This window comes from Xiphias gladius, chromosome 17 (assembly GCF_016859285.1).
Source record: "Xiphias gladius isolate SHS-SW01 ecotype Sanya breed wild chromosome 17, ASM1685928v1, whole genome shotgun sequence".
Classification (NCBI taxonomy): Eukaryota; Metazoa; Chordata; class Actinopteri; order Istiophoriformes; family Xiphiidae; genus Xiphias; species Xiphias gladius.
In genome coordinates this window covers 8,479,119-8,500,357 of record NC_053416.1, presented here as the reverse complement: position 1 = coordinate 8,500,357, position 21,239 = coordinate 8,479,119, and the positions used below count along the sequence as shown (strand labels likewise).

At 39.0% G+C, this 21,239-nt stretch overlaps 2 protein-coding genes across 9 annotated transcripts in view; one reads left to right on the top strand and one right to left on the bottom strand.

Annotated features, from left to right (window-relative positions):
* The window catches only part of LOC120802763 (replication protein A 70 kDa DNA-binding subunit-like), a 37,770-nt gene extending 25,846 nt beyond the window's left edge, over positions 1-11,924 (bottom strand). For 2 of the 8 annotated variants that reach the window (XM_040150897.1, XM_040150890.1), the window contains exons 1-9: positions 11,775-11,924; positions 11,249-11,296; positions 10,528-10,606; positions 10,216-10,324; positions 10,029-10,120; positions 9,840-9,938; positions 3,213-3,459; positions 1,028-1,130; positions 833-901 (exon numbers count right to left, since the gene is read on the bottom strand). In XM_040150897.1, the coding sequence (XP_040006831.1) occupies positions 833-901; positions 1,028-1,130; positions 3,213-3,459; positions 9,840-9,938; positions 10,029-10,120; positions 10,216-10,324; positions 10,528-10,606; positions 11,249-11,296; positions 11,775-11,807 (879 nt within the window). In that variant the 5' untranslated portion in view covers positions 11,808-11,924. Of the gene's footprint in view, positions 1-832; positions 902-1,027; positions 1,131-3,212; positions 3,463-9,839; positions 9,939-10,028; positions 10,121-10,215; positions 10,325-10,527; positions 10,607-11,248; positions 11,297-11,774 lie in introns of all 8 variants that reach the window. The other 6 variants (XM_040150895.1, XM_040150889.1, XM_040150894.1 and 3 more) reach the window with 5 other exon arrangements.
* Positions 11,925-12,787: 863 nt separating this feature from the next.
* Positions 12,788-20,707, top strand: smyd4 (SET and MYND domain containing 4). Its single transcript, XM_040149692.1, has 10 exons — positions 12,788-12,997; positions 13,382-13,526; positions 14,043-14,132; positions 15,667-16,693; positions 17,542-17,808; positions 18,221-18,420; positions 18,519-18,666; positions 18,740-18,856; positions 20,159-20,282; positions 20,533-20,707. Exons 1-10 carry the CDS (start codon positions 12,861-12,863, stop codon positions 20,654-20,656), a joined length of 2,379 nt encoding a protein of 792 aa, XP_040005626.1. The 5' UTR covers positions 12,788-12,860; the 3' UTR covers positions 20,657-20,707.
* The last annotated feature ends 532 nt before the right edge of the window (positions 20,708-21,239 follow it).

Genomic DNA, 21,239 nt, shown 5'->3' with positions numbered 1-21,239 from the left:
AGCAACTTAATCAGGCTAATTTAAGACTGTTGAAGCCTAATATTGGCTTTGGCTAAACATTAGAATGCATTTTTGCACAGGAGGAGGTTTGTGAGTTTTGTCTCCCTATTTGTTACAATGTCTTTATGAAGGGGTTGCTTCGTGGTCAGTATGTAGGGGAGGATAGATTACAGCAACCATTAATTCTCTCAGAAATACATATGGGCATATGAGTATTGTGTAAAGACAGATATAAATCCAAACCTATCCTTTAATATCATTCAGGGAAACTCATAAGTTACAAAATAATCTCTGTATCAATCACTTAGGCCCCGTAGTCTGAAACACTGAAAGAAAAATTTTATAAGTGCATCCTCCACAGCCCACAAGACTGGCAAACATATATATTTCAGTAAAATATGACTTAACAAATACCTTGCAGAAAATTCTCTAATTCTTGCTTTCGTCTCATTCATTGGCCAGAAGCTAGGCAGGCATGGGGGAATTTTGCAGAAGGGGTTTATTAGACACTATTCTACCAATGATACACTTGTTTGAGGCACTATGTGTATACAAAATGGATGGATACCTGTAACTGAGGCTTAGTCTGCAAGTAGTCTGTGAATTTGTTATGGCCTTTAGATATTGTCTTGCTGTTGTCAAAATAAGTCTTGAGTTAATGACTTAGGCAGCTACGTTTGGAAGAATACAAGTACAAACATTTACTTTGAGCATTCAGCCATACTGGGCAATGTGCAAAACAAAGATCTTTTTTTTTTTTTAAATGGGAAATTTCCAAAAAGCTCTTCTCACCTTAAGTGTGGATAGATATGGGTGAGTGGGACTTGCTCACCTTGCCTTGCTCAACTAGAGAGAAAAACTTGTCCACTTCTTTGTTGAAAGCTGTGATCTTGATTTCTCCCTGTTGACCAGCACATTTCCATTAAGCAGCATTTCGTTGCACGGTTAAAACGAAAAATAGCCGTGTGTGACATATGTTGACATGCAACAGACGGATATTCAGACCTCTCTACACTCCTCTACTTACACTCTCATCCACTATCTCAAAGGAGAAGAGCTTGCCCTCTCCTCTGGAGTTATTCCAGGTGCGGACGTTGGACTTGTTGGTGACTCGGGCTCTGATAGTCCACCTAGGGATATACAGAGAGTAGATGTCTGTAATACTAAATCAGAACTTACAAAGTATATATCAACTAAACTTAAATTACACAATATGCTATAAATGGTTTCAGGAAAAATATATCGATACTTTAAATTAAAAAAAAAAAAATTAATTTACCTTAAAATTTACTAATTTGCTGATAGAGAAAACTTGCCTAAATGCCAACTGACCAAAACCTACACTATGCAAATGTTTTACTTGAAAAAGTTACACAAATACCTCTCATCGTGTTTACATTTTCTTTTTCCAATAACAGATTTCTTTTATGGAAATGCATAAAACACACTTCATTTACAGTTTATCCTTGTTAAAAATAATTTTTGAAAGTTTTCTTTGACCAACACAGTTATGTGCAACTTAACTGAAGGAGTTGCAGTCTAAAGGTCAGAACAAAGAGAAAAGAATGCTGCAGAGACACTTTAAAAAGCTTCCTTTTTTGTTAATGAGGATCCCAACACAGCTCACATCAGTCACCAATCTGAAAAACAACCGCAAAAAAGAACAATTCCCAAGGAAATTGGATGAGTGTCTTTTCAGTCTTTTTAAAGTTCCATGAAAGGAAAAAAAAAATAAAAAATCCAACAACTTTCTTTTCAAAGAGTGAACTAGGTGTTGTACATCTGCCAACTCCTGGGTGCATTTAAAATGTGCTTTTCGTTCTGTTTTTAACAACAGCCAGCCAAGCTCGGCAGTTTATGCAGCAGTGAGCTTTTTGACTGCGCTGATAATTGTGCAGTGGAGTATATTCATACCATAACTTTGCTTGCAATTAAATCCCCTATCATGAGAGCAGCTGCTGGCCCAGAGTGAACCCCATTCCCTGCTCAGTAAGGATAAGACTGCTACACCAAGGTTTATGGCAGCCAAAAGCCAATTATAGTCTGCTCTAGATGCTATTACTTAACACCAGCAGAATGGGATGAGAAAACCATGCAACCGGCCATAAAAGATCATGTGCACATACACAGCTACTACTGTATGTAACACTTCGTGTCACATACAGACACACACCTGCACTTTTCATCTTACGCAAACATACGTCGAAGAACCACAGATGCTGAAGTCATCTGTTTTACTCACTGTAGGTACTCCCTAACTTCAAAGTTAGAACAGTCATCAATTCATTACAACACCTACAGGCACAGTTATCTTTACAGTTTGCAATTTCAAACAGGGCTACATTATCAGAGCTCCCAAACATAGAGGGAGAGTTGACAGGGTACCTTTACTGCGATCTGGACAACTACATCTTGCTATACTGTGCGCTTGTCTTTTTGTGGCCAACTTTAAGGTCAGAGACAGAGACTTAAGCCTAATGAAACGATAAGAAGCAAGAGGGGAGGAAAAACAGCAGTAAAATGGAACCCTGGAGGAGGCAAAGAAATTGTGAGAAGGAACGAAAGGGAGAAAAAAAGGAGGTTGATCAAATCCCCACTGGGCCAAATAACAGAATCAAAACCTCAGCAGCAAATCATAAAGACCCAGCAGTACCTGCCATTAAAGTGTCAATTTCTGCGGGAAGAACGGTCATTTCATTTCATTTCCATGCAAATGGGCTGACTAACATGCACACGCACAAATCCACACAGCCACACGCAATGATATAAAAAAACGAATGCTCGCACATGCGTGCCCAAACACAAATTTCCAAACTTGCCCCAAAGTGCCACTCGAAATGGCAGCAAACTGGGAAGCAGAAGCAGAACATGAGAGGAAACAGCTTGGCTGATGAATGAGCAGAAGAGGGAAAAAATAAAAGTGAAAAGCAAAATCATATCATAAATAAAAGTACACAGAAAACACCTTGCTTGGAATTTGGAAGGAAACACGTTGTCAGGTTCAGTGCTTTATAACTACCCCCTATAGACTTTAAGTTGTGTTTAAATTCTCTTGCGGATACCATACCTGTATATAATGTGAAAGCAGGAACATGCAGACAAGGACACACACACACACACACACACACACACACACACACACACACACACACACACACACACACACACACACACACACACACACACACACACACACACACTCTTCAACTTACTTGCTTAGGTAGGGGTTGAGGTTAGCTATAGGAATCACTTTTGCTGAAGAGCCTGGAGAAGTGCTGGTAGCCTTCGTGGGTGAAAACGTCATGGGTGAAGCCTTCGTGGGTGAAAACGTCATGGGTGAAGCCTTCGTGGGTGAAAACGTCATGGGTGAAGCCTTCTTGGGTGAAAACGTCATGGGTGGAGCCTTCTTGGGTGACTTTCCCACAAAACCTCTTCCACGGCCGCGGGGAGGAGAATGGGCTGCTGGGAAACAAAGTAAAATACTTATAGGAGAATTCCAAAAATAACAAGATGGCAATTTAATAGTGCTAAAAGATTAGTAAATTAATTTACTACTACTAACAGAGATCTTTTCATTTATCAATTAAAAATAGAAAATATTTGCTATTTCTAGCTTTTTCAATTTGTGGAATTTCCCGCTTTTTGTTTTATTTCATTATAATTTGAAAATCTTTGGGTTTTGGACTGTTGGTCAAGCAAAGGAAGCACTGTAAAGATGTTGCTTTAGGCTCAGGGAAATTATGATTTTTCACTTTTCTGACAATTTGTTTAAAAAAAAATTGTAAAAAAAAAACAAAAACAAAAACAAAAAAAAACACAGATTAAAAGATAATGATAAATTTGAGCTGCAGTCCTACAACTGAACCATCTATGCGAGTTCCAAATAGTTAATACTGTTCTTAGTCATTCATGCCACTGTCACTAACATGCCATGAAATTAAACTCTTAAGATTACCCCACCAATTTAGCATTCCTATAACACTGTCAGTCTCATGATGGACTTTTTTTTTTTTTTTAAAGTATAAATACTAATGCAGCAAAACTAGAGATATTGTCTTTTTTTTTATTCCACACATTCTTCTTCCTTGTCAAAACCTGGTGCATTGCTACATTACCCACAATGCAACTTGACCACCAACAGTTTGGTCAAGATGTTCAGGTGTGTCATGTTCCTAGCAGCTAATGCAGCCATGAGCCTCTAGCCTAAAACAGAAATGAGTAGTGGGCTACAGAAGGCTGGTGTGCTCACTTCTTTCTAACTCCATAATTGATCCAATGTCCGGATCAATTATGTTTATTTAAATGCAAATATGGCAAAAGTAGCATTTTTATTAATTTATTCGTTGTATGTACAAAAGGTCCATTTATTGGGAGACCTCAAAGTACATGTCAAAGTTATTAATAACAGTATCTGACGCTGACATATTTATTTGCAAATACTGATACGTAACTGATAGAGCACCAACCAGTTTTCCATTAGGCAGTACAAACTTAATTAAACAACCTGAAAAAATATCTCAACATTTATAAAATATTAGTGGTGGTGCTGTTATCTGATCATATGAGCAGCTGCCAAAATAATGAAATATCTGAGAAACAATTCCTACCAATCTCTCCGTAGAGTGACTCAACTCTCTGTTAACATCAGTTTGTGCCAATGAATTAAATTGTGTTTTTCCTCTTGGGTAAGACTGCCAAACAATTATTCATTTCATAATTGCTGTACTTATGCCTCTAAGTCATAGGGAAAAATAATAATTAGGATTAGTTATCAGAATATCAGTGTTGCGGGCAAGACACCAGACATAAATCTGTAAATCCTAGTCCTAACCATATTAATACATCATGACCATTTTGTATTCAATAAGAGTGAAAGAAGGAAAAAGAAAGAAAGAAAAGAAAGAAAGAATAGAAAGAAAAGAAAGAAAAGAAAGAAAAAGAAAATAAATCCTGGTTAGTTTTGCACTTATTTAACTCAGACTTCATACAAAATCTCATATTACTAAATCAACACAACTAAAAAAAGTTAATGACTTCCTTTTGTTTCTGAAGCGTCTACTCAGCTTTTATGTTTTTTTTCTTCATCTTTTTACAAATGACAATGCCAGAAAACTTGAACAGTTTGGACCAACCCACAGAATCACAAGGTATCATCTCACCTCCCACTACAAAGTATCGGTCCCATCAGCAGTGATTCAGACTAGACAGTTAGCTGCTGCCAAAATACATTTTATGCAATACCTCACTTTGTCATGAATGAGCTGCCATATTGGGCAACAGCAACTGGGGGAAGAATTGTCTGGGATGAAAAGGTGCAATTCAACAGAGAATCCACTCCCCTGATTTAAGCTCCTATGCTGGAGAATAACAAATACTCACCTCTATGATACCCTCCTTTGTGGGCATGTACTGTATGTGTGTTTGTGTGTCTTGAGCAAATTCCTTGGGGAAATCACAGGTTGAACAGATATTTTCAGGCGAGGAGTAATTAACATCAATATTCATCCACACGCTATCTGGATGGAGTGTTAGAGGGAAGGAGCAGGTAGTGAGAGGAGGAGAAAGGGAGATGATGTGTGGTGGGGATGGGCGGAGATGGGTGGTGTGGCAGTAGGGTGAAGAACAGAGCAAAGAGAGCTTTATCAAGGATCCTAAATTTTTGTGATTAAGATCAGAGCAGGCTCCTAATATGTATGCCAATAGCGTATTCAACAGCCCCTGTTTGTGAAGCGTGCTTGGTGGTGAAGACACTGTAGGAAGAAAGAAAGAGAAATATATAGACAAGAAAAAAAGCAATAAATAGATAAAGTGAATAATAAAGACTGTGTGTATGTTTATGAGAGACAGAGGAGAAGAGACAAAGAGTTGTGAGGATGAATGAAACCTGCAGAGAATAGTTACTGATGAATAATGAATTTTTTTTTAACTGCACTTCAGCAAGCGAAGATCTCTCTTTGGAATTTAAATATTTTCTGTGAAGTAGTTTGAAGGTATTCTATTTTAAGTGATGGCTGCTTATAAATATTTAAATGATAACACAGAACTGTCAGTAGCTACTGTGTCATGACCTCTGACTCTACACCTACTGCTTTAAGACTGTTCTTTGTCTGTCATTTCAGAATATAAATATTGTGACTCAACATCTGATGTTTTTTGACTAGAGAGAGTGCGATGTCACTTTTGACTGACATGCTCAAACATTTTTATTAAATGCCCGGAACATTGAAAATGATTTCTTCAAACTCCGCTAACACCTGAAGAAAAATGTTCTAAGATCACATTCTCCCACTCCAAGGATGTCAGAGGTCACTACAGAACAGAACACCAAGAGCTGACAGGTGGTGCTTTCCACTCAGCTAATTACGCTTTCTCTCGTCCTCATGCCCTCAACCTGGAAACTGATCGAGATCTGCCATCAAAGATGTTCCAAAACTTAAATAAGTCTTGGAGAAGACGAGGAGTGAGGAGGGAGAAGGGAGAAATCCTGTGAAATGTATCCTGTCTAGAAGTTTTTTAACCAGACAGCAACAACGTTTCAATCACAATCTGTTCAGTGATTGGTCAGCTGGTCTGATGAAAAATTAAAGGAGCGGACGGATGGACTGTTGTAGAAACAGAAATACTGTAACATTAATATTATTGTTTGATAGCAGTAATGAGGATTGAGCAAACCGTGTGTAGAAACAAATAACAGCGCCAGTGACAGCGTTTTTCACATTTATCCAGGGAATAACAATTATTAGGTGTGTGTTTAATCTGAATCATGAATGAAGCACAAATCAGACTTTTATTTCTTGTTCTTTTATTTTCTACTCCAAGTGTATCTTGGCTTATTCAGGGAAAATGTTTGTCCTAAATAGCTAATCAGTCACAGAATTATTTGTCCTATAAAGTCCAGCCGGAGCCTGAATAGAATGGACTTACTGTACCTGTAGCCTTTCACAGTCAAATTATTGATTTTATTTTATTACTCCTTCTTGTCCATTCTATTATCTCAGTAATAAAAAAATGCATTTGTCTGCTGGTGTTATTTCTATCATGCTCTGACACAGCTATCTATTATTGGTATTGGAGCAGCAGTCATCAGGCATCACGTGATTTCTTTTGAAATTTAATTATTTCTACAAGTTATGGTACAGTTGAGATGCTTTGCGTCAAGAGTAGCAACTGTCTTGTGAAAATTATGCTGAGTGAGCGAGGATGTCCATGTTTGGTAAACACAGCTCCTCTGCGTGTCTTAGGTCTCTCTGGCATCCTTTACAGAGGCTTGAACCCAGACCTCTGATAAAACAGCAGCCTCCCTAGTCGTAACGCCACCCACAGCTCGTTGGAAACAATCCATTTGTAGAATTTAGCGATTTTGTGCATGCACACAAATTTAACTACTTCCTGAAAATGCAATTTCCAAAAATACTGGAAAGTAATCAAACACTTAGCCGTATTCAGTAGGAGAAAACGCTTTGAGACTTTATGCATAATGTTTTCTTTTGGCTCTGGAGAGGAATGGAGGACCACTGCATCAACAGAACAATTACACAGAGCAGCAGGTTTTCTGTATCTGGCAGGATCTCTGAGGTAACATGGATCAAAGGATATAACGAGGAAAGAGTCTGATGAACTACTTAATGCAGAGCCTCATCTTTGCTGAGTCAAATTAGTTGACTTTCTTTCTCTTCTTCCATCTGTGCATCGCTGCATGGGGATTCAGTCCACAACACAATATTCATGAAGCCATGAACTGAGGAGCCATCGGCCCACACAAGCTCCCTCAGTCACAACACACACATACGGACACACACCTACACATGCACAAACACACAATATATACCAAGCACTCATTATCCGCCCACATGCCCACATCCTCCACTGAGGAGGACTACTGGGTATGTTTCTGCCACATAACAAAATCAATGTCAATGCTGTGAGCATTTGGTGGTATAAACAACAGAGTGAAACTAAGGCTAAGCTAATAAAAGAAGATCCAATAAAACAAAAGCTACTTTAGGCATGATACATGGCACCAGCCATTTTGGCAGGAAACCAACAATCATTTTGGGGGTCCTATTCTGTTATAAAAATCTGGTTGGTGGTAAAACAGTGAAAGGGTGAGTTATGGACTCCACCAGCCGCTGTGGCCAGTGGGCAACAAGATAGTTTCCTGCTCTGATAGCTGAGCAGTAAATATGATAAAAGTGCACAATGTGATGTGGAAAAAAAAGGCACTTGAGCTGAAGGAACTGCAGTCTTCTATTTATTTGGCATTTCCTGTGGCTACCTTCAACTCGTTGAAAACCATGCTGTGCCTTATGATCCTGTTTCATCTAGTTCTTAACCCACACTCAGACTACAGCCTTTGAACACTAAAGTCATATGAATATCAAAGGAATGAAAACTTTGTGGTGGTACGGTAAATGAGATTGAAAACTGAACAACAAAGACTCTGTTGGTCCCAAATTACGGCTACACAAAAGGCAGCACTGAAGAGAAAAACCAGTGAGAGAACTGCAAATCATTCATCAGCACCCTTTCTTCAAAGGGAACACGGCTCCCTCTGTTGGTGAGATTACAGTTTGTCAAATTATTCAAATTTTCTCTAGAAATAACTGGGGCAAAACTCAACAATCTAACCAACTCCTAAAATGTCCTGTTATTCTGAAAGTACCATTGAGTTCTCACCACAGTGTAACGCAACTTGAAGTGGTTGGTGTAAACAATCAACAAAATATAAATGTTAAGATCTGAGATTAAAGAATGAACTCTGAAATGCAGAGGATCATTTAAAGTGAAGATACTATAATTCCTCATCTAACAAAGAAGTTAACATTTTATAAAGTCCAAAATGGTGTTGAATTAGTTACTACTTGAAAATGATCCCTACTTTCATCCCTCACTTCATATTATTCAGAAATATGGATTGGTCCTGTACAAGCACAACATTTAAAGAGCTCCTTCTGCATGACTGCAGAATCAAGAATAAAATCTGTGACTTCTAGTCAACAAAACTATATTTAGGCTGAGTAAAACCCTAATGATCAGTGCATTTAACAGCTAAATGAGGAAATAAGAACTTGTTTATATTAGTGAGGTATTTAATTACTGTAATCTGTTCAGTAAATAAGTAGTATTAATCTATTTGACATGTAATATCCACAAACACAGAGCATGAGGGCCTCTGGGGGCATTGCTTTGTTGTGTTTAAAACTGATTTATTTAGACATCTCTGCCTTGAATGCAGTGGCTTGGAAAAGAATCCACATATATTTTTTGTACCATTGTCAATACTCCATGTGTTCTACAAGTTTAAAAAACACGGACCATTGATTTTTAAAAACTAAATGAATTGTATTTCATCTGCATCAGCCTCATGCTGCTCACTTGGAAAGTGAGTACATGGAAAGCAAAGGTTTTACTGTTGTATATTCTTGGTATATCTGGAATGTAAGTGCAGTAATCAATATGCGTGTGCTTGAGGGATACAAGTAAAATTCATCCAATATTTTGGCTGTAGAAAATTTTCGTAAGACAAGTGGAGTCTTGCTGCTCAGGATTCATCACCTATTCACTGCAAAATATGATACTTTTAAACACTAATCAGATTTCACTTTAATATCTGCTGCTGTGCATGAGAAGTCAGCAACAAGCAAAGATACTTGTACCATGCAAGAAACTATCAGCAATAAAAATGACAGGTTTATCTTTATCATGGCGTATTTAAATCTAATACATGCAGAGACTGTTAACGCTGACCAGCAAAATATGTGTAATGACTCAGAGGGCAAGAGAATCATATATACGGAAGCATGAAATCATATTAAAAAAATCTTTGCTATGACACTCACTGCTGTTGTTCTTATAGGAGGGTCCAGGTACTGCAGCTGATGGAGGGGATGCTGAGACAGAGGTGCCTGAACCTGAATTTTGTGGACATGACGTCTTATCTGTAAATTGAATAAAGAGCACGAGGAACCTTCATAAGCTTTTTATTAGTGTTTCTAACTTCATGCATACACATTTTTAAAGAACCATACCATCTGCATTATATGCCGTGGGATTTCCAATCTTCCCTCCAGTTTCCTCAGCCGATTGCAATATCTCTATGCCCATCACAATCACCACATGCCTGGGACACAACAAGTGAGAGGAAGTAAAAATAAAGCCAAAGGGGATAACATGCAGCAAGAAGAGGAAGAAAGGAAACAAAGAAGAAAAACACACCTGCCATCTGACAATGTGTTGGTGATGGTCTTCTTCAGCGTACACACACAGTTTGGTACCAGGAGGTTTTCCTCTGCCAGAGTGTTTAACTGGGTGGCCAGCAGGAAGGCTACATACACAATGATATTCAAACCAAATATATTCATGTACGTCTCAAACAAAAAATGACTCAAGATAGTTTATCATTTATTTATCACTTGGTTATCTTATGAGCTGCAAATTTTCCTCAGCACTACTGCTGTCTTTTTTAATTGATGATATTACCCTTGCTGGACCCCAGAAAGTTTTCTACTGCTACTGCAAAATACTCACAAGACCAATAGTGCTGACCATCACTCATCATAAGCCGGAACCTGGGTGGGCCAGAGGCATTACTGATCTGACGCATGCTCTGACAAATAGAGGAAAGGAAGGATTTTGGAAGCAAAAAAACAAAGAAACAATTGTTTAAGATCTCAGGCTCATCATGCTTGATACTGGACAGCTGACAGTTCCACGAGGATTTATTAATATAATTCAGTCAACTGCCCTGTGTACACAGGACATTAACAAAGTCATATTAACAATAATAATTTACATATAATCATCTTTCACCATATGAACACACAAATCTTTAAATTCTGAGACTTCTACTACATTTTCTTTTTTGTCATTTTGCCTTTACTTATTTGATAGTGACAGTACAGCTAAAGAGCATTTATAACTAAGGTAGCTATCGCTTACTACTAGACCACTAAACTTAATGATGAAGCCTGCCTTACAGCAATATTGGATTTTAACATACTTTGTTGCATCAATGTAAACTACCTAGACTTTTCACAAATTTAATTCACCGGATGAGCCAAAAACAGAAACTCCCATCCACTTAATTTTATCTATAAAGGGTTTCTCAATTCAAATGAACCATATCCCATTAGTAATGTCATGATATGAAGTTACACATTCTGTGATCTATCCATGCATAGTTGAGGTTGAGTCTGAAATAAAATACAGCTGGACAGGTTGGTCAGGAGGACTCCTTAAATTTACTTACCAGCAGCTGCAGCACGGGATTGTTCAACTCTGAGCCGTTGAACAGGGCCTAAACATCAAAACATTCTCACTTATTAGTGCCCCCATGCTTGGCCTCATTCTATCCCATCACATTACCATGCTGCAAATGCAAAATCACAGTTTAACATTATTGGAGCTTAATGATAAATGATTCATCAATTCTCTGGAACCCCACTGTTGAAGAAGGAGTGACCAAAATGTGAAGATTTTATTTTAAATACTTACTCATAGCATTGTGCTGTGACAATATTTGAATGAATGAAGCTAACCTGCATTTACTTGAGCACCACATATGCAGAGAAACTCCCTATTTGACACGTTTTCAAGGACTGTCAAAGTTTAAACAATTTGAGCTGTGGATGCAGCTGACTCTTCAGATCTCTTTCGCTCACACAGTGCTAGCTTGCTGTGGCTACTACCGCTATATTTCTAAATATCAGCCCGGCGACATCCAGTCAAGAGTGGGGGAAAAAAAGTAATTCAGTTATATTAATATTCATACTTACCTCAATCGCCCCCTGTGTAAGTGTTACACTCATGTCTCACGGGCAAAGTTGTTTTCAAAGCCAGCAGACTTGGGCTTTTTTTATTTAATGCGTAGCCCTGGGTAAAAGGTGTGGAAATTATCGCGAGAGAAGCTAGCCAAACGATACTGTTTAACGGCTACAAAAGCAGCGTCATTGTAACGGGAACTACAACGGCTTTGGCACATTTATGCCTTCAAAATAAAAGAGCACATTCATTCAGGATATTGTAAGGCAAACATGATGGCATGGCACTAGTACGAGCAATAGTGCTAGTATAACATGGAGAAGCACATGTCACTTTCGTCCAATGCTGAGACTTTCGGATAAGATTTTCGGATGTTGTAAAACCTCATAGTAAAAGCTTCAATGCAAACTTGCGCATACGTTCTTAAACGTGTTATAAATATGTCATCACTGATAAACCGAATAACCACCACGGATGCATGAGTTTACATTGATTCAGTTATTTGTACGGGTGGGATAGTGGATGTATTAAAAGGGGAAGTGGGCCCACTGAGGCAGCATTTATACGGGGCCCAGATTTTTTGTGCTACACCAATGACTACAAAATATCAAAATGATCCAGTAAGAAATAACATTACTCTAGACTTAAGAATAATTGCAATTAGCAATGTAAAGACACCAGATTATTAATGTAAAATATGAAAAGTAATCACGGTTGAAAACATAAGGTAAATCATTCTGAATTTTTCATTAACAATTAGGATACTCATACACATCGTTTGGAGTACTAGTCACTGTCCTGTGAAAATCATGTATCTCCTTAAACTTCACCTTTTCACGAGGAATCAACGTTGTTTCTGACAATGCATTTTAATGGATTTTATTGGCCGAATAGTGACATTTTTTCGCACTCCTTTAAGTGCGGAGATACTGATTTCCTTTGAACGGTGCGGGTTTTATTTTGAAGGTTATCGTCGGAAACCCCCTTTTAAGTCCGAGCTAACTTGACGGTCGTGTTGTCACTGCTTCAAAGTGGCCTGAAACGGCGTCAAAATATACCGACAGCTGCCCTCCGATACTCTCGAGGTTTCCTGGACTACAATGATGGATCTTCCGTGCGTCCAGTGGCAAGACCACGTTGCACAGAAATGGACCGGACTCGACCCCGAGTTAAAGGAGCATTTTACATCCCTGCTTGAAATAGATGATGTATTTAAGTGTGCCTTAACTCTGACAACGTGAGTAGCTAGCTAACTACTGTAGTCAAGCACTAGTGGATTTAAAGCATCTACCTGATCAGTGTCAGACCTCAGTTTGTTATCTAACTGAAGGTCTTGGGGCCATAAATCTATTTAAAACTTCCTGTTTTGAAGGGGAACAAAAAGGGGACATTGCATTGTAGTTGACTGAACCACTTTGATCCACTTTTCTATTGCTCACTTGTTATACACATATTATACAGTTGTCAAAAGTGAATAAATTCCCTGATTAATTCAATATAATGCGTCAATAAACCACAACCCCAAAGTTTTTAAACAAGGAACTAGTTTAGTTGTTGATTACAAAGTGTTTCCTATGTGGTTTTTTTTTTTTTTTTTTAATGATATAAATTTGTTTTCCAGCCAAGATGATCTGGATTCTCTGCAGTCAATCTCTGCAAGACACTCAGTACAGAAGGACACAGAGCAAGCAGCCAAATGCAGGGCGAGGGGAAACTCTAGCTTCAAGACCAGAGACTACACTGCAGCTGCTCTGCATTATTCACAGGTGAAGTTAAAACCAATATTCTGTGGTTTAATAGGAGTCTCAGCCTCAAAACAGAAACTGCAAACAACCAAAGTCAAAGGCTGGATAGATGTAAAAGTCCGTCAACCCATTCAAAATACCACTTAGCTTTTGCTTATGTTCATCTGACATATTTGTTTATTTTGTTACATTAGTGTTTACAGTTATTTTTATCCATTTTAACTGTCAATGTTTTTAGTTGATGGCATTGCAGTTGATGACATATAATGTAATAATAGTAGTGTAATAGTTGAGATAACTGTTGACCAAAGAAAACTGAATTAATCTACAACCGTTATATAATGTTAAAAAAATACGAAAAAAAGATTTTAAAATAATATTTCTGTAAACAGGTTGAAAATCAGATGTTTATATTTTGAGAGCAGTTGTCTAAAGATGCATGTGGGATTCAATATGAGCATTTTTTACACATGAAATGCCTCCCAGTCCTAATTAATGTGCATTAACACTCAGCTTCTCTGTTTCCTGTCCTGACAGGGCATCTGTTTTGCTCCTCAAAGTTCGGAGCAGCTGTCTCTGTGTTATGCCAACCGCTCTGCTGCGCTCTACCATCTGCACAACTACCAGGTGAGATGGTGCCATCTTCAGCAATTAAATAATGAAGCAGTGTGGTACTTGTATTATCATTAAAACCTGTTTAAACCAGTTCTGCTTCTGTTTTAGAGAGGTGTTGATTCAACTTTATGGTCATTTTGGGGGGCTACAGTTTTCGGTGCTGTTGAATTGTACTAAGTTATACAGACAGGTGTTTCTTTTATTTTGTCCACCGCATTTAAGCCAATGAGGGTAGGCTAAATAACAGAAACACCTCTCTGTATAATTCAGTACAGTTCAACAGCATCACAAACTAAATCCTCCAAAATGATCATACAGTTGAATCAGCACCTCTCTAAAAGAATTTTAATAAAAACTGAACATTATAACCTTCATTAAGGAGGATTTATTGTAGGGCTGTTATATTAGACTGCATTAGTTTTAACTAGGTGCACCTAATAAACTGCCATCTGACAGTATGATTAGAGGACAGACATTTAAGTCTCACCCCAATCTGTCTGCAGACAAGTGGTCAGGAAGAAGTTTCACCCTGAGGACCCCTGTATCCATGTTATTTAGCCCATTTCCACTGCATGATCTTTTTCTAGGAACCAATGAAATATCATTGAGAGATCATTGTAAATATCCGGGTGCTTCTGGAACCCAGAGCTGCCTCATTTAATTGAAGCCTGTTAGTCTCATGATTGGCTAATTGACTCAACCTTGTTTCACAAATTATCGACTCCAATAGGGCAAGTCAAACACATTCCAGAGTGTTTTATGACATGTTGTTGGTGCTCGTGCAGGGCACAAATTCTCTACAGAAGAGATCCGAAACCTGCGGCACAATCAGTTATTCACTGGCCTTTTGAGGTTTTATAGCCCAGGGATGAAGCTCAGATTGCCGCCACTTCCTTCTATGCCTCAGTGACCACTCATCTCATCATTTGAGTTTTCAAACACCAGCTGGGTCCAGTGTTGTAACAATCTTGCGTACCTTGTTACCCAAAGTGTAGGAAACCCTTTATGGTTCGGGTCCGTCAATCTGCCAAGCACCTACAACAAGAAGTTGACTACTACTTGTCCTTAGCTCAACCCACACTAACCAAGTCAACAAAACATTCTCTCCTGCTGTTACTCATTTTTTTTACCCAAACCTTTCTATAATGCTTGTGAGTTTATTAATATGGCAGAGAAGCATACATCAAATTTAAAAAACCATGAAATTGTTTATGAAACAAATGAAAATTGGTTTGCTTTGGCACTGGATTGACTTAATAAGTTTCTTTTTAGGTTTTTTGCATCAGTCACAAGTTGTTCCAACGTATCTGTATGTGTTGTAGGTAGTCTTCACAACATTTGTTTAGTAGATGGCTTGCTATTACTTTCTCAATCTTCACAGGTCAGTATCTCCTGGCTTAGGTTTAAATACTCAATCTTAAACCTTAAACATTTTATAGCTAAAATGTTGACTTTCATAAGTAAGTAAAAGTCAGTCAGCTTTATGTTTTGCTCACAAACTCGGATTTTGTAGTGAGTGACACTTCAGTTTTTCTGTTTTCCTCAGAAATGCCTTGATGACATTGATAAAGCCCTGAAGAATGGCTACCCTTCTCATCTTTTACACAAACTAGAGGACCGTCGCGCACAGTGTCTCAAACACCTCTCTGGAGGACAAAAGGCAAAAGAGGATCGTCACATTCCTGCCTCAAAAAATCTTAACGGTCCAGAAAGAGTAAATGCACCATCTGTTGGACCTCTCACATGTGGGATTTGTCCTCAAGCGACCGTGGGCTTCAGCCCGGAGAAAGGTCGACGCCTGGTGGCCGCAGAGAAAATAGCAGCTGGGGAGATGATCCTTAATGACAGGCCGTACAGCTGTGTCCTCATACCAGGGATGGAGGAGGTGGAAGGGAAGAGAGTAAGGCTGGACACAGAGAGAGGAGTGTTTGGAACGGAGCACAGGCGATGCCACAGGTGTTTGGCAGAAACACTGTGTCCTGTGCCGTGTGACGGATGTAGTTACAGCCGATACTGTTCAACTGGCTGTCAGCGGGACGCCTGGGAAGAACATCACCGCTGGGAGTGTCCACTGGGAGCAGATCTGATGGTGATGGGTGTGATGTCACAGCTCGCTCTGAGGGTAACACTAAAGGCGGGGTTAAAAAACGTCCAAACGGCCAGGGAACCAATCACGGACAAGCACACAAAGTCTGAGCCAAGTTGTCTAAACAGAGAGTCAAGTGAATCCTATCCATGTCATACAAGTCGACCCGATCCTTCTACTTCGTACTACGGTGACTCTTACCTGAGTGTGTTCCACTTGCTGCACCACCTGAATCACCACAGCCCTGGTTTGCGTTTCCTGAGTGCTGTTACTGTAGCAACACTTTACCTGAAGCTCAGCAAGGAGGGACCTCCACCTGCATCTTGGGACCTCAGTGGGCCCTCAGGGCCAAACAGGCGATCACCAGACGAGGAGGGAGGTCACACAGCTTGGACCTCGGAGCTGTGGCTGCTGGGAAGTGCAGTTCTGAGGCACATCCTGCAGCTCAGGTGTAACGCCCAGGCGATCCTCATGTTGCAAGATACAGGTAACTCTCATACAGATTTCATACAGGGTTATTTACCTTGCCTCAGATTTATTTCTGTTGCAATAAACAAGTGTAACTGTGTCTCAAAGTGAGAAACATGAAAGCAGTTTGTTCCCTCTTTTAATCTTGAATGTTGTATCAATGCAGAGTTTCAGTGATTCAGTTGGAAAAAGAGATGGATGACACACTTAAAGATGGTTCCACAGGCGTAAAAGTGTTTTGTTTTTTTTGGGTCCACATATGACAGCACAGCCAAATATATTCAGAGGAAGACTTGTAGTGGCATGACTGTGCAAAGTCATAAATCTTTTTTTTCTTTCTTTTCTAGTTATACAACCGTGTCTTTTTAAAATTGAGTTAGAATGAAGTTAAAAAATTATTTGAATATTCACGCACTTTAGGTCCGCAAGAACAATTATTTTTAATTACTCTGCCGTTTATTTTCTTTATTAATCAATTAATCATTTGGCCTATAAAATGTCAAAATATTAAACTAAAAAAGTAGTAAACATTTGACTAAGAGGCCAGAATCTAAATGTATTAGGTTTATTATCACAAAACACTATGAAAACCACAAACCTTGACATATGAGAAGTTAGAACCAGTGAATTTCGGGCATTTTTGCTTAAGATGGACTTTTAATCGTTTATCTAAATTAGTGTTGATTAGTTTTCTGGTGATCAATTAATTTATTAATTGATTCAGCTCCACTGTAACTGTATCCATTATTATAGTGTGGTACAATCCGCTATATAAGAATTGGGTGCCTTTTTAATAATTGCGTCTTAAGCTATGAATGCTGTTCAGTCACATAATGATCTTCACTTTCTGGTCTTTGCATCTGACAGGAGCAGGAAACTCACCAGTGCAGTCCAGCAGGGAAATCCGCATTGCAACGGCAATATTCCCAACGCTTAGTCTTCTGAATCACTCCTGCTGTCCCAACACCAGCCTGGTGTTCAGCACTGGAACTGACGTTGATCCCTCTGGTTCATGTCAGTCTGCAGACTTCAGTGGGAGCGAGGCTGAGCATAGAAGCACAGCCCGTGGAGTCACTGTAACTGTCAGAGCAGCCAGAGGTATCACTGCAGGACAAGAGATCCTGCACTGCTATGGTAAGAAAATGAGTATGAACATTTGAATGAAACATAATCACTTAAGAGTTGAAAATAATAGGTGGAAAAGAAAACTGTCATTGTCAGGGTGCATACAGATTTTACATTAGTAGTGCAGGACAATACAGAACCTGAGAACAGAGAGTGTTTCTAAGTATTTTTTATATAAGTTATATAAGTTTCTTTGCAAAAAGTTGTGTAGGTACTTTTGTCAAATAACAAATAGTTATGCCTAAAATATCATCACATTATTGATATCAAGGGATTGTGCAGTATAACAACACTCTACTGAAATGATCATATCATTGTTTACAATTTCCTGTGTGGGTATGTAACCCTCTTATCATCTTGTTCATCTTGATTTGTGTATAAGTTATGCCGCTATTACCAACCCTTATCGTCTCTCCTTCAGGTCCTCACAGCGTTAGGATGGTGACCCGAGAACGCCAGCGTCTCCTGCAGGAACAGTACTATTTCCTGTGTCAGTGTGGGGCCTGCACCCTGACCCAGGAGGAGAAGGAAGGTGCAGAAGGCAGACAGCAGCGGTCAGGTGTCGGACATAGTCGACAAGATTCTGGACTCCTGTGTGGCAAGTGCAAAGGATTTCTCAAAGTACGTGTTAATATATGTTTTGTGGGTTTTTTTCTGTTTTGTTTTTTACTCTTACAAAATTTACCCTACTACTGTTGACATTTCCTTATGATTTTCAGAAAGGCAGTGTGGACAAAGGGACAGGATTTATATGCCCGCATTCATCCTGTGGTCATTGTATATCTTCATCGGAAGTGAGCCACAGGCTGCAGGAGATCAGGGTCGACCTGGAGAAAGCTGTGGACCTCATGGAGAGAGAGAGGCCAGGTAAGATACAATACCATAATTCAAATGCTGATACAGTATCCGCCATTTATCCTTCTGCTCTCCCTTCCCTCAGATGAGGCTCTGAGACTACTGAATAGGGCTCAGTGTCAGTCCGGACTAATCCTTGCGGAGACCCACCCTCTGCAGGGGGAGCTGGCTGACGCCATGGCCAGAGCATACGCTACAATGGGTGAGAAAAATAATGCATGTGAGCTGTGTGATTAATACACCCCTACCTTCACTGTCAGAGTTGGGGGTTATGTTTTTTGCTCTGTTCTATTTGTCTGTCAGCAGGATATCTATATATATTTTCCTAAAAAATGGTTTAACCCCTTTTAATGGTCCCTACGAACAAGCTCAAGCAAAGGGCTGACTTGTCCATTACTGGTAAATATGTATCCCTACCAAACAGTTGGGATGTCCATCAGTCTGAATAGATTAAAGGGCTCCATTTATAGTGCAATGAGAACTATTTTTCACTTCCACATCTCTTTGATGGACAAGAGCAATGTGTAAAACTTAAGAAATAAAATATCTTACTTATGGCATAAACATGAAACTTTTTTTGAAGATGAACAAAAAAAACCAGGAAATAATCAAAAAAACATCATAAAATGATATCGATAATAATTTCAACAAATATACAAAGGGGGAATAACATTAGTTTTAGAATTACTGAAAAATAACTACTAAAATAAGAAAACATTGTATTCCTTGGGAATATATTTAGCTTTTATTAAAAAAAAAAAAAAAATTGCAGTACCTTTACCATTAATGGAAGTTTCAACTGATGGAAGTTTCAACAGATTGGTGTAGATGCACTTTTACCATAAACAGACATATGGATGGGAATGTTAATGCTAACTGCATGGAAGGTTGCCCCTCAAAATAGTCTGGTTCTAAAAACCACAGTGCACCCTGGGGATTTCTTTTGCCTTAATATACTTAAATCAAGTGCTAGAGACAACTAATTTCAATATGCTCTATCAAACGATAGAGAAGTTTAATAGAGCATATCTATCAAAGTGAGCATATCATTTATAAGTGAGCATATCATCACTTTCTAAAAAAGAAAGTGATGGTTTTTTTTTTAAATTTGAGGCAACACCATGAACTTTATGTGCCTTTTCAGCACATATACAAGCATTAGTGCCTGTGGCAGCAGCATAACAGTGGAGGGCTTATTTTCAGGTCAGAAATAACCACCCTGACACTTTTTCTAAAACCACAGTACAGTATCAGACTTAAACAGAGGAGTAGTCCTAACAGCTAATGAACATGCACGGGAATGATTGGCCACTCCGTGCTGTCACAATCAGCTAAAATGTTTAATAGTACCATGTCAAATTTCAGATATAGTGGCTAAAGCAAAGAAACCAATAAAAGAATTCTCAGACACCCTGGGGTGTCAAATGACCATTAGCTTTAGTCATCATCGGAATTGTGAGCAGTTAAGATTTTACAGTCCTCTTACTGCTTTCTTTTCTTGTAGGTGACTGGAATAATGCAGCCTCCCATTTGGAGCGAAGCGCCGCAGCAATTGGCTCCCAGTACGGAGATGACAGTATTGAACTGGGTCGACAACTCTTCAAATTAGCTCAGCTGCACTTCAATGGGTGAGTACGTTGTACAGACAGTGAGGAAGATTTTCAGGGCATGCTGTGTTTCAGTGTGTGATGTGAAATGTGTAGTCACAGTGCAGCTGTCCAAGTAGCTGCCTAAAATTGAGTCGCTAAGTTTTATGAGATGAAAAGCTATACATGAGTCTACAACTTTACGATCTCAAAACTTCCACAGTGTTATTGTTTTGACTGATATTATCAATATAAATAACAGCTCTGTATCTTTCTCTTCTCCTTCTCCCAGTGGCGCCACAGGCCCGGCCCTCTCCGTCATCCCCAAGGTCAGACGACTCCTCTGCCTTCACTGTGGCCCTCACTGCCATGAATTACAGGAACTGCAAGCCATGGAGGACTGTCTGCGAGGGTAGCCTTTAATAATCACAAGAGTGAACAGTCGAAACTCATCGAAACTGAATAAAACCGTGAAATGATCTGATTTCCTTTATTCCTTTTTTTTTCCGGTTCTATGTACTAACAAGTTTATCTCTTACTCTATAGATAAAGGTAGTTTTATACTTCCAAACATTCTAGCGTAGGTATACTGTTTAAGAAGCGCAGTGTAAGTCTGCACGGCTACCAAATGGCCACTGGTATACATGCAGTTCATTGTGGCTCTCTGACCTCTTGGTGTCAGAATGTATCCATCAATAATTTCAATTTCAGGCTTCAGTGGTTGTCTTCCAGTGTGAGGCCACCTATCCACCAGGCGCTTCCAGGTTAAATGTATTTAACTGAAGTACATGTATGTGTTTTTCATGATTTTTACCCTCTTTTTGTTAGAGGCCTGTCAAGAAATGGTTTAAACTGTAGCAAGCTAATCATCTTTACAATCTGCCCATACCCTCTGCTACTACATACATGTACAGTATAAGTAGATCTCTGCCCTTTAGGTGGCAGCAGTTATCCACTGACAAATTCAATTTCATGCTTGGGTGGCCGGAAAGCAAGATG

Bases quoted from the DNA above. Each gene is read 5' to 3' on its own strand.
- smyd4 (XM_040149692.1), top strand. From the start codon at position 12,861: ATGATGGATCTTCCGTGCGTCCAGTGGCAAGACCACGTTGCACAGAAA. The intron at 16,694-17,541 runs GTAACTCTCATA...TGCATCTGACAG, and splicing joins CCTCATGTTGCAAGATACAG to GAGCAGGAAACTCACCAGTG. The intron at 18,857-20,158 runs GTGAGAAAAATA...CTTTTCTTGTAG, and splicing joins CAGAGCATACGCTACAATGG to GTGACTGGAATAATGCAGCC.